This window comes from Acomys minous (assembly GCF_964271855.1).
Source record: "Acomys minous genome assembly, chromosome: 16".
Lineage (NCBI taxonomy): Eukaryota > Metazoa > Chordata > Mammalia > Rodentia > Muridae > Acomys > Acomys minous.
In genome coordinates, this window is record NC_140498.1 from 72,407,957 (window position 1) to 72,420,456 (window position 12,500).

General features: G+C 49.6%; 1 protein-coding gene across 2 annotated transcripts in view; it reads left to right on the forward strand.

Annotated features, from left to right (window-relative positions):
* Positions 1 to 7,912: 7,912 nt before the first annotated feature.
* The window catches only part of COL26A1 (collagen type XXVI alpha 1 chain), a 132,669-nt gene continuing 128,081 nt past the window's right edge, over positions 7,913 to 12,500 (forward strand). For both annotated transcript variants that reach the window (XM_084763619.1, XM_084763620.1), the window contains exon 1: positions 7,913 to 8,623. In XM_084763619.1, the coding sequence (XP_084619745.1) occupies positions 8,466 to 8,623 (158 nt within the window). In that variant the 5' untranslated portion in view covers positions 7,913 to 8,465. The remainder of the gene's footprint in view (positions 8,624 to 12,500) is intronic.

A 12,500-nucleotide genomic window follows, 5' to 3' on the forward strand; every position in this document is an offset into this window, starting at 1 on the left:
TGATGACTTGCCACTCTAGTCCAATATAATCCCATAGGTACATGACCTATGTGTGCCTTCTTGAATGGGTACACCAATGTACATACACATATACACACAAGTAATAATTTAAAATAACACTTTTTTTCCCCAAAGAGGTTATGTCTGGTATGGTGCACACCTGCAACCCCAGTGTTCAGGAAGTGGAGCCAGGAGGGTCTGCTCAAAGTCAGCCTTGGCTACAGAGTAAATACGAGCCCAGTCTCAGCTAGATAAGACCCGTCTCAAAAACACATAAATAAGTCTAAAGTAATATAAGTGTAGAGCCTCCCACCAACTGAAGATATTTAGAGAACACCAACACCACCAAAGCCAGAAAGAAATGATGTTTATAGTGTAAATCCATAGAGAAACTGGTGGTAGATACTTATTCATAGGCACTTTTCTGGTTATTAGATTCTGATTATTACTACTAGATTATTATTTCCCACACGTGTGTGCGCACGCGCGCGCGCACACACACATACACACACACACACACATACTCACCTTTTGGCAAGAGAGAAAAAGCTGGAAAAAGATTAACATCGACATATTCCTTATTTTGTTTTATTAGCACAAGGTCTTGCTAGGTAACACAGGACAAGTGTATTAATTATCCTGGCAGCCCAGGTGATAAAATACCCCAATCAAAGCAACTTAAGAGAGGAGGGGCTTGTCTGGCTCACAATCCCGGGTTACAGACCATCTCGGCAGGCACAGCAGGGGTTTGAATTAGTCACACCACACCCATCGTTGAGAACAGAGAGGAATGAATGAATGGATGGATGGATGGATGAATGAATGAATGTCGATGCTCAGCTGGCTTCCTCCATCCTGATACAATCCAGACTCTCTGCCCAGGGAATGGCGCCACCCACAGTGGACTGGGTCTTCCCACTAATGGAGGCAGTCCCTCACAGGGGTACTCACAGTCCAACCTAACCAAGAAGATCCTCACTGAGACTCTTTCCAGGTGATTGTGTCAACTTGACAATTTAAAGTAACCATCTCAGAGGCAGGCGGATCGCTGTGAGTTCGAGGCCAGCCTGGTCTACAAAGCGAGTCTAGGACAGCCAGGGCTACACAGAGAAACCCTGTCTTGACAAACAAACAAACAAATAAAGTAACCATCACAATGGCCAACTAGTTCACTATCTTCCTTTTTCCTTCCTTCCCCTCCCCCCGCCCCCCTTTTTTTTTTGAGATAGTCTTAGACAGATTTTTAACTTTAATTTTTAAAAATTTTATTATAATTTGTTTAGATTACATCCAGGTTGTTGTCCCCTCGCTTGTATCTTCCCATTCCCATCAGATGTCTAACTTTTATTTATTTCATTTCGTTTTATTTCTTTGGGGACAGAATCTCATGTAATCCAGGCTGGCCTTGAACTTGCTAGTTTGCCAAGGATGACCCTGCTATGATCCTTTTGCCTCCACCTCCTGAGTTCCGGGGCTACAGGTGTGCACCCTTGCCCCTGGGGTTGGTGGTGCTGGGGATGGAACCGCGGGCTTTTTGGGGTGCTAGGCACGTTCCTCTACCATCTGGGGCTCACCTCGACCCCTTAGGAGTTGTCTTCTGTTTAGTTCTATGCAGTGCTAGGGCAAACCGGTCAATTTCCACTTACAGAAACGCTCTGCAAAGGAGCCATTGGTTTCATCTGGCATGGGTGGAATTTTGGGGAGTCCAGGTAAAGTAGAAAACCCAAGGTCGGCTCTTCTGTTTTATCACAGCCAAGCACACAGTACTCCGCGCAGAAGCAAGAAGCCCTTGGGGTTTGGCTTTGCTGTAACAGCCGCCCCCCCCCCCGCCCCGCCCCCCCTCCCCCGCCCCTTCCCTGGTGTGCACTCCAGACCATTATCCTGTTATTCCGAGACCTGAAACAGCTGGGAGCCGGTGCCGCGGGAGAAAGCAGTGGAAGTCTCCCTCCGCCTTCCTGAAACCTGCGGAATCCGTGTCCTGTTATGGGGCAATCTGGGGCCGATGGTGGTGGTTGGGAGAGATTCCTGTTTTAGATTAACAGTCAGATTTCTCATGCCAAGAGGTCAGTATTTACCTTGGCCTCGGCTTGCTCGCTATTTACTTCTCTGTTCAGCAGCTCTGCTGACTTCAGCAGAAGTGAACGGTTGCTCTCTGTGGGCTAAAGAGGATGCTGGTGAGATTTTCTTATCAGTAGAGCTGGCAAGCTTGTATTTGCAAAAACTGCTTTGCCTGTAATAGCTTGCTTTTCTCTTTCTTTTCTTTTCTTCTTCTTTCTTTCCTTCCTTCCTTCCTTCCTTCCTTCCTTCCTCTTTGCCCTCCACTCTCCCCATCTTTTCCTCTCTTCCTAGAAATCAAGGTTTATTTATTTATTTTTACTTTTTTAATTCTGGAACTCATGATCCTCCTGCCTCAGCCTCCTGACTGCTGGGATGCTAGCTCTGTACCACCATATCTAGCTCAAAGAACATTTGTAGTTTGCCGCTGTTGTTTTCTCGTGCCGCAGGAGACTGTACCAGGCCCCTTGTGTTTGTGTATGCTAGCCAAACATAAGCTAACCACATGAAACCACAGAGCACTTGTCCAAGCATGTTCAAGACCCTGCTAGTGATCCCCAGCACCCACCTCACCGGCTTTGCACAAGCAGCTGATGCTCCATCACTTAAGGGGAGGAGTGGCAGATCCAGAGACCTATCAGAGAAGGACATTGCAAAGCTCTGGCCCACCCACAAGGGCACTGTTGCAGGAGGATGAGGGTATAAGGGTGAGGCAAAGCCTTTGTCCAGATGTGTGTAGAGCAGATGACTGTATGCAATTTTGTTTTGTTTTTTGTTTTGTTTTTCATGGGGTTTCTCTGTGTAGCCTTGGCTGTCCTGGACTCCCTTTGTAGAGCCTTGAACTCACAGCGATCCATCTGCCTCTGCCTCCCAAGTGCTGGGATTAAAAGCGTGTGCCACCACACCTGGCTTTGTCTACTTTGTTTTTTATGACATCTTGCACTGGGATCTGGGCCTAGGCTGGCTGGTCAGCCAGCCCAGGGATTCTTCCATCCAATGGTGAGATTACAAGTGTGCACTGCCATGGCCTGATTTTATTTATTTTAACTACATTTCATTTACTGAGTGCATGTGTATAAGCCCTGGTGTAAGAGTAGAGGTCACAGGACAACCACAGGATTCAGGTCTCTCCTTCCATGTATGTGGTGTTGGGGATGGAACTTGGCTGTCAGTACCTTTACCCACTGATCTCACCAGCCCCCAGTTGTTTTTGTTTTTGTTTTTGTTTTTTTTGGCGGGGGGGGGGGAGTGGAGAATGTGGGGACAATCTAACTCAAACCCTCATGCTTTCAAAGCAAGCACTTTACCAACGGAGCTGTCTTCCTCCACCCACAGTGAGCTCCTGTACTGTGACTACGGAGGGTTCCCAGGGACAAAGCCAGCACCCAGACCTCTCCTCAACGCCAGACCTTCAGAAAATGAACAATGGCTTCCGCCTCTCCGGAAGTTTTCCCATGCATTTCAGGAATGCTGGGAACACAGTTTTGAAACACAGACAAATGCCCGTGTGGAGAACTGATCAGAGGCCCCCGGGGGCAGCGTTGCGGGGGCGGGGATGGCAGCTGTAGCAACAGCAGTTGCGAACATTCTAGTTTCGAGAATGCATTTGTCTTTTGCTGGCTTCCCCAAGGAGTGCTGGACTCCAAGGCTGCTGGAATGTCCCTAAATTTCTGCCCAGCACTTAGGGAGTTTATCCTTTATGTTTTTTAATTAATTATTTATTTATTTTCCCAAGACAGTAGTCCTACATAGCTCAGGCTGGCCTTGAACTCACTGTGTAGCTGAGGATGATTCTGAACTCCTGATCTTCCCTTCTCACCGCCCCAAGTGCAGGGTTTACAGGCTTGCACCACCACACCCCGCTTTTCCTTGTCTTTTAATCGAATTCTGGCAGGAGAGGTGGCTCATGGGATAAAGGTGCTTGCCACCAAGCCTAACCATCTCCATTTAATCCCTGGGATTTACATGGTAGGAAGAAAGGAGCCCTCTGACTTTCACACATGGGCTACCATGTGCTCTGCCCTCTCTGCCCCCCCCTAAACAAATAAATAAGCATGGCAGAGTGTTTGTCTTGCATGAATGAGATCTGAGTTCAATTCCCAGCACCAGGCAAACACAATGTACTGAGTTTGGTCTCTGAGAAAGCCTGTGTTCTGCATCTGAGTCTATTGGCTATTCTCACTGGTTGGGATTTGAGGTACCAGGTGTCCTTGAATTAAATGATAACACTCATTAGTAGTTATTGATGGTTATAATATTTCAGGCACATGGTTCCAAGTACGTTGTCTGAATAATTCATTTGAACCCTTCAGCAAATTTATAAATTAGATGCTGTTGATATTATTTTCCTCTATGGAAAGAAACAAGGTCTCGCATAGCCCAGGCTGGTCTCAAGTTCTCTATGTAGCCAAGGACGACCTTGAACTCCTGACACTCCTGTCTTTATTTTTTCCTTTCTCTTCTTCTTCTTCTTCTTCTTCTTCTTCTTCTTCTTCTTCTTCTTCTTCTTCTTCTCCTTCTCCTTCTCCTTCTCCTTCTCCTTCTCCTTCTCCTTCTCCTTCTCCTCCTCCTCCTTCTCTTCCTCCTCCTCCTCCTCCTCCTGAGATAGGGTTTCTCTGTATAACCCTGGCTATCCTGGAATTAGCTCTGTAGACTAAGTTGGACTCTCTCAATTGCTAGGATTAAAGGTGTGTCCCACCCTGCCTGGCATGTCCCTTTTTCTTGATTGTTGGGACTACAAGCATGTGTTACAAGGCCTACTTCATGCAGTGCCAAGGCTGCAACTCAAGACGTACGTGCATGCGAGCTTAGGTAAGCCATCACTTACTGAGCTCCAGCCCTGGCCCGATGTTGTTGCTCTTACTTACTAGAGTAATTTTTATTTATTGTTGGCAAAGAAAACCATGGCTTTCATTACAGCATTTGCACACTAGGCACTGTGAGTGCCTTCTTCTGGTTTTTATATAGATGAGGTTGTTCAGAGAGGCTGGATGACTTGCCAAAGGTCACACAGCTGGTGCTGTGGACCAGGCCTCAGCTGCAGCTGTTCTCTTTGTGGGAGGGAAGGCAGATACCACAGATGCCTCCTTCAGTCTCCCATCCCCCACTGCTGGGTGTGAAGCAACTTCAGAGTCTAGCAGCGGTGGCACACACCTTTATTTCCAGCACTTGGGAGGTAGAGGCAGGCAGGCAGTTCGAGGCCAGCCTGGTCTACAGAGTGAGTTCCAGGACAGCCAGGGCTACCCAGAGAAACCCTGTCTTGGGGAAAAACACAACACAACACAACAAAACAAAACACCAAAACCAAAACAACCAAGACAAAAGAAAAAAAAAAAGCTTCAAATGGTTGTGTGTATCCACAGCTGACCTGGAGACAGAGGTACACTGCTGACATCAACTAAATTCACGCTGAGGAACTGCACAATTGAGCTGCCAAAAAATTACCTAGAAAGCACATGTTCTTGTGTCTCTGCATGTAGCATATGCATGTGCTCCTAGGGGTGGGTTCATGTGGCAAGAGATTGATGGTAGATCAACTCTACTGCATTTGAATTGTGTGTGTGTGTGTGTGTGTGTGTGTGTGTGTGTGTGTGTGTGTGTGTGTATCAGTGTGCTATGGTCCACCAGGGGAGACCAGAAACAAATTACTGGAGTTGCTTCTTTCTATTCCCCTTGGGAGACCGGAGGCTCAAACTCAGGTTGTCAGAGTTGGAAGCAAGCACCTGTATCCCCTGAGCCCTTCCCCAATCCCATGTTTTACACATGGAAACACTGAGTGGCAGATCTCACACTGAGCCCAAGGCTAGCATGACCCTGAGTAAGTTTTTACTGGGATGTACGCTGTATGACACTCGATGGGACAGGAAACCTGGCCTGTGCTCTGTTTCCACAGGCTGGGAGCTGTTACTGGTTCCACTGGTATCATCCTGAAGGCTGAGCAAACTCTGAGATGATCTGAAACCTCCCAAGAGTGGGTAACCTTCAATCTTGTAAGATGGCTAATGACAGAGAAGCTGTAGTACATGTTTGTGGTTAAGAGATTAGAATAGAGTTTGTAAACAGATCATTGTGTGAGTGTGTGTGTTGCTAGTGATCAAATCTATCCTTGTACATGCTGGGCAGACAGTCTATCGCTGAGCCACACCCTATCCCCTTACTGGGGGATTCTAGGCAGGTGCTCTACCACTGAGCCACACCCCAGCCCCTCACTGGGGGATTCTCGGCAGGTGCTCTACCACTGAGCCACACCCCAGCCCCTCACTGGGGGATTCTAGGCAAGTGCTCTACCACTGAGCCACACCCCAGCCCCTCACTGGGGGATTCTAGGCAAGTGCTCTACCACTGAGCCACACCCCAGCCCCTCACTGGGGGATCCTAGGCAGGTGCTCTACCACTGAGCCACGCCCACAGCCCCTCACTGGGGGATCCTAGGCAGGTGCTCTACCACTGAGCCACGCCCACAGCCCCTCACTGGGGGATTCTAGGCAAGTGCTCTACCACTGAGCCACACCCCAGCCCCTCACTGGGGGATCCTAGGCAGGTGCTCTACCACTGACCCACACCCCAGCCCCTCACTGGGGGATTCTAGACAGGTGCTCTACCACTGAAGCACACCCAGCACTTTGCTGGAAGGATTCTGGACAGGAGCTCTGACTATGAGCTGCATCTTCAGGGACATCCCTCTGGTACCTTCTCCCCGTTTGAGACTATGTATCTCAGGGTGGAGTCAAAGTCTCATTCCTATTGCTTGGGGCTAGAATTACAGTCTACCACACCACACGGCTGTAGGACTGTTGTTAGGAGAGTTGTGGGAAGTCTTGCTGTGTTGTCCAGGCTGCCCAGTCCCACTTTAGCCTCCTAGGTGCTGGTGTGGAATCACAGTTATGTACCACCATGCTCAACCTAGCTCTGTTTTATTTTATGGACTGTCCACCCTTCCTAAGTTCCTATGAAACTTGGAGGCCAGGTTAGCAATAATAGAATAGATAGCCCTTTCGTAGGATGTGTGATTTAGACATAGAATCCCTTTTCTGCACTCTCTATCCACCTTTTTCTTGAACCCTAAAGGATTTGGAGGACCTGCATTATGGGGGGGGGCTGTTCAGTGCTCCCTCCCAAAGACATCAAAGTGTGCTTCATGGGCACTGGCTAAGTCCAATAAATAGGCAAATAGTTAGATCATAGTCCATAGGCCCGCCTCCCTTGGGGTTGAAGTACTCTGCTTTCCAGCCTTCTCTCCACTTCTTAAATAATAAAGTCCAAGCCAGGTGTGGTGGCGCACGCCTTTATTCCCAGCACTCTCGGGAGGCAGAGGCAGCTGGATTGCTGTGAGTTTGAGGCCAGCCTGGTCTACAAAGTGAGTCCAGGGCAGCCAAGGTTAACACAGAGAGACCCTGTCTCGAAAAACTAATAATAATAATAATAATAATAATAATAATAATAATAATAATAATAACAATAATAACAATGACGACAACAACAATAATATCCCAGAAAGTTCCACATCACTGTCAACTGCTCTGTGCTGTGGGTCTACTAGAGGAAAAGGAGTGCCATTCGTATTTATTGGTCATTGCTGACACAGGGCCTCACGATGCAGCTTAAGTTGGCCCCAAACTCACAAGCAAACAAACTCACAATCCCTGTGGAGTCTTGGAATTATAGGGCTGCAGCACCATGCTAGCGTGGCTACGTGTGTGCGCACACGTGGGTGTTACGCACGTGTGTATGTGCACGGGTATGTGGAGGGCAGAGGACAACATAGGGTGCCTGGCTCTGTTCCTCTTAGTTTTATTAGCTTCAGGCAAGGTTTCTCTCACTGAGCCTGGAGCTAGCACAGAAGCCGGCAAGCCCCAGGGCTGGAGGCTGGAGGATGGCGATAGAGACCACAGCTGGATTTTAAATGGGTGATGGGGATTTGAACTCAAGTCCTGAGGTTTCAGTAGCTCTCTTACCCACAGAGCCATCTACCTGGGTTAACTTTCTTTGAGCCTCGGATTTCTGAAAATTTGAGGTAGTAACACCTCAACTGGGAGCCGAAGTGGCATGGGAAGTTGAAAAATGTGTATAAGGGTCCAGGATGTAAGATTTGGTGTTAAGGAACACGTCCCTCCTGGGACACCCCCAGCTTGGTAGATGCTTCCTCAGCCCTGGATCTCTGAGGGTTAAAAAGAAAGACCCACGCCCCCTTTGACTGCGCAGAGCCCACCTCGCTGAATTTGAAAAGGCGGCCCCGGAGAGGCGTGGGCGCCCCCCTCCCCAAGACTTCCACCTCGGACCCTGACTTCAGCCACCACCGGCTGACTCCCTGCGCTCCACCCTGGGGCCACAGGATCGGTTCAGCCGTCTGGGGCATTCCTGATTGTTCCCGGCTCCCGGGACTCTGGGTCCCCGCCGGCGAGCCTTGCAAAATGAAGCTGGTTTTGCTGTTACCATGGGCGTGCTGCTGCTTGTGCGGGTCGGCGCTGGCCACCGGCTTCCTTTACCCCTTCCCGGCAGCAGCCTTGCAGCAGCACGGCTACCCGGAGCAGGGCGCCGGCTCCCCCGGCAACGGCTACTCCAGTCGCCGGTGAGTAACGCCGGGTGCCGGGCCTGGGGGCCCAATGGTTGGATCCAGGGATGGTGATTCAGGACAGTGGGCCAGGGGCGCTGGGACTGGATCCGGAGACATCTGGGGCTGGTGCTAGGGGGCGCGGGATAGTGGACCAAGGACTGGATCCAAGAGACGAAGGAGTCCTAGTGTTGGGAAAACAGAGGCGTGAGGGCCAGATCGAGGGATAACGGGGTTCCGAGGAGTGGTGGTCTGTTGTTGGGGTCGTGAAGCATGGAGCTTGGGGGTGCCGCTGAGCTAGATCCCCGGACAGGGACTCTGAGGCGCAGTGGCTGGGTGCTGGAGTCACAGGAGCTAGATTGAGGGACAGTGAGTACTCCGAGGTGCGGTGGCCCGGTGTTGGGGGCTCAGGACTTGGGGCATGAGAATTAGAGCCAGTGCGCTCTCTAAGGCGCTGTGATCACACGATGTGAGTGCTCTGGGCTTGGGGAGGGGATGCACCCAAGAGACTAAAAAAGAGGCGAAGCATAGTGGCACAGTGATTTGGAGCGAGGGTCATCGTCATCGGGCTAGCAGCACGAGGCCTGGGGGCGCAGAGACTGAAAGTGAGACAGAGGAACAGTGGGGTGGCCTCTGAGGCACGGTGACCCGGTGCTAAGGATGCAGGCCTGGGGACTCTGGACGCCTGAAACGCACGACAGTAGAAGCCTTGTGGCCAGATGCAAATGATACTGTGACCATTTGTTAGGGACCTCGGGCCTAAGGATGCCAGGGCGCCAACTTGTGTTAGCGGGGTGCTGGGAAAGCAGCCCCCACGCCCGGCTTTGGTGGTCTTTGGACGCGCCCGTCTCTTCCCATCATAGTTGCCTTGCCCTTTGCCCATCAGTCCGGGGCTTCGAATGGAGATGGCACAGATTTGCATGCGGGAGTCGCAGAGGGAGTTCTTGGGACTCCTAAGTATCAGGGTTCAGCCTTCACGAAGTTGCCAGGCTCACCTGCGCGGCCTTGGCTTTGTGTTCCACAGTTCTTAAGAGTTACCAAGGCCATGAGTCCTTTTGTCAGCTTGGCGACACTGGAGAGGCCATTTCCTCTGGTCTTTGGGGACCGGGGCCATGAAGGAACTTTGGCTGCGACTTCTCACTCACTCCGGGACATGGTACGAACCCCGATCCTAGGCTCTGCTGCGGGCACGGTGGAGGCGAGAGGTCACTCAGACCTCGGTGCCTGGATCGCCCGCTGTTTCCACATACCACCAGGTGGCGCGCTGGCCTCCCCCGGTGGTTTAACGCTGTCTTGCTGGTTTTTAAATTCCCATAGAAAAAGAAAAGCACTCAAATAAGTGTTACCAACCACCTTATTTGCTTACCTTACTGAAACTTGCGTTCCTATATTCACACTTGTCCTAGAGCCACGAGGTGTGTTTTGATTCTTACACCACCCCAGGATTGAGGACTCAAAATACAATTTTACTGCTTTTGCTGAGGACCAGAGCTGGGTTCTCAGTGTCTACAGCATGGGGCCCCTGTATCTCCAGCTCTAGGGCATCCGAGACCTTCTTCTGGCCACTGAGGACACTGCACTCATGCTCTGGCAGACACACACACACACACACACACACACACACACACACACACACACACATCTATAGATTTGCATCTCTGGAATTAGCCAAGGTTGGATAAATAGGTACCAGACTCAATGACCATGACCAGGAATTTTATCAGCATCTTAATAGCAACGAGACCAGAACAGTGTGGTCTGTGCTGGGAGCCATAGATGCTTCCGAGATGGAGGATCTTTTTCCTTTGCCAAAGTTTGCTTGCTGGGGCAAGAGAAGTGGTTCACATGGAGCCATAGTGTGTGCCTGCAGTGGCGGGGCTTGGGAGGCTGAGACAGGAGGATTCCTGGGACTTGCTGATTAGCAAGGCTAGCTGGGTTATTGAACTCCGGGTTCAGTGAGAGACCCAGCCTATTTTCTGGTCCGTAATGCCAAAGGTCCCATGGAGACCAGGAAAGCCATGAGATGTTGAGGGCAGAGAGGGATGCGAGGATTTGGGACTTTGCAAAATACCCATTTAACCTTATTCAGTTTTACATGTTCCCAGTTGTTTGTTTGCACGTCTGTGGTGTGTGTGTGTGTGTGTGTGTGTGTGTATACAATTGCGTGCCCACATGTTGACAAGAATGGGAGTTTACATGCGTGTGCAAATGCATCCATGTGCACCCGCGTGTAAAGGACAGAGGACAATGTAGTGTTTCCTTCCTGAGACACCACCTACCTTGTTTCTTGAGAAAGTTTCTCACTGACTTGGAACTCACTAAGTAGGCTGGGCTGCCTATCCAGTGAGCCTAAGTGCTTACCTGTCTCTGTCTCCCTGGCACAGGAATTTTGAACATGTACCACCACATCTGGATTTTCTTTCTCTCTCTCTTCCTTCCTTCCTTCCTTTCTTTTTGGCATGAGTTCTGAGGACCCAACTTAGGTTCTTGAAAGGCAAACACTTTACTGACTGGGGTATCTTTAGACCCCCCCTTTTTTTCTTTTCTTTTTTTTTCTTTCTTTCTTTCTTTTTTTTTTTTTTTTTGAGACAAGGTTTCTCTGTGTAGCCTCAGCTGTCCTGCACTCACTTTATAGACCAGGATGCCTTGACCCCACAGAGATCCACCTGCCTCTGCCTCCCAAAGTGCTGGGATAACAGGCTTGTACCATGCTGTCCAGCTCAGACCTTTTTTACTTTTATTTTTTTTTAATGATTTATTTATTAAGTGTACAGTGTTCTACCCACAGGCCAGAAGAGGGCATCAGATCACATTATAGATGATTGTAAGGCGCCGTGTGGTTGCTGGGAATTGAACTCAGGACCTTTGGAAGATCTGGTGGCACTCTTAAGCACTGAGCCACCTCTCTGGCCCTCTTTTTTTTTAACTTTTTGATACAGGGTCTCATATAGGCCAGGCTGGCCTCAAAATACAGAGCCAAGGATGATGCTGTGCTCCAGATCCTCCTGGGACTGTGCAGCACCGCGCCTGGTTTCCGCATTGCTGGGGATGGAACCCAGGGCCTCTTACCTGCCAGGCAAGCAAGCGCTCTACAGTGTGAACTACATCCCCGGCTCCCTCATTTGACTTTGTTCCTAGCTGTGGTCAGGAGACTCAGAGCTGCTTAGCTTTGCGCTCAGTCCTTGTCTGAGAGAGCCTCCTCTGCCTCCTGCCTCTGTCTCTTGCCCTGCTGTGGCCAGCCAGCCTCACCTGGGCCTGGGGGTGGGCGGGCGATGACAACAACTGGAAAGGGGACTAGAGGAGGACGTGACACAGGACAGCTAGGCGGGTGCTATGTCCTCCCTCCCTCCCTCCCTCTCTCCCTCCCCCTCTTCCTGGGTAGCCCTGGCTTTCCTGAAACATACTCTGTAGGCCAGGCTAGCCTCGAATTCAGAGATCTGTCTGCCTCTGCCTCCTGAGTGCTGGGATTAAAGGTGTGCGCCACCAGCGGCTCAAACTCTGAGCTTTTCTCATTCATAACTTCAGTGGTACTGACTGCTGTGGGTGTTAGAGAGGGAGCTGGGGGGGGCGGGTACTTGTCCCACATTCACCTTTTAGAAGTGATGAGGTGCCTCAGGGAAGACCTTGATTTACTCAGGGCATTTGCTTCTGGTCTTGTAGAATTTCTTTTCTTTTCTTTTCTTTCTTTCTTTTTTTTTTTTTCTGTTGAAGAACTGTAATTTTTATTTTTTTTAAAATATTTTTTATTTTTTTTTACAAATACATTTATATTATTACACATATATAAAATAGAGTACCTACAGCAAGAAGAACCATGAAACAAGCAGGAATTATATTAATGTTACATTTATAGTGTTTTGGCTATTTGTATTTGGCAGCCTTGAAGAAAACATAT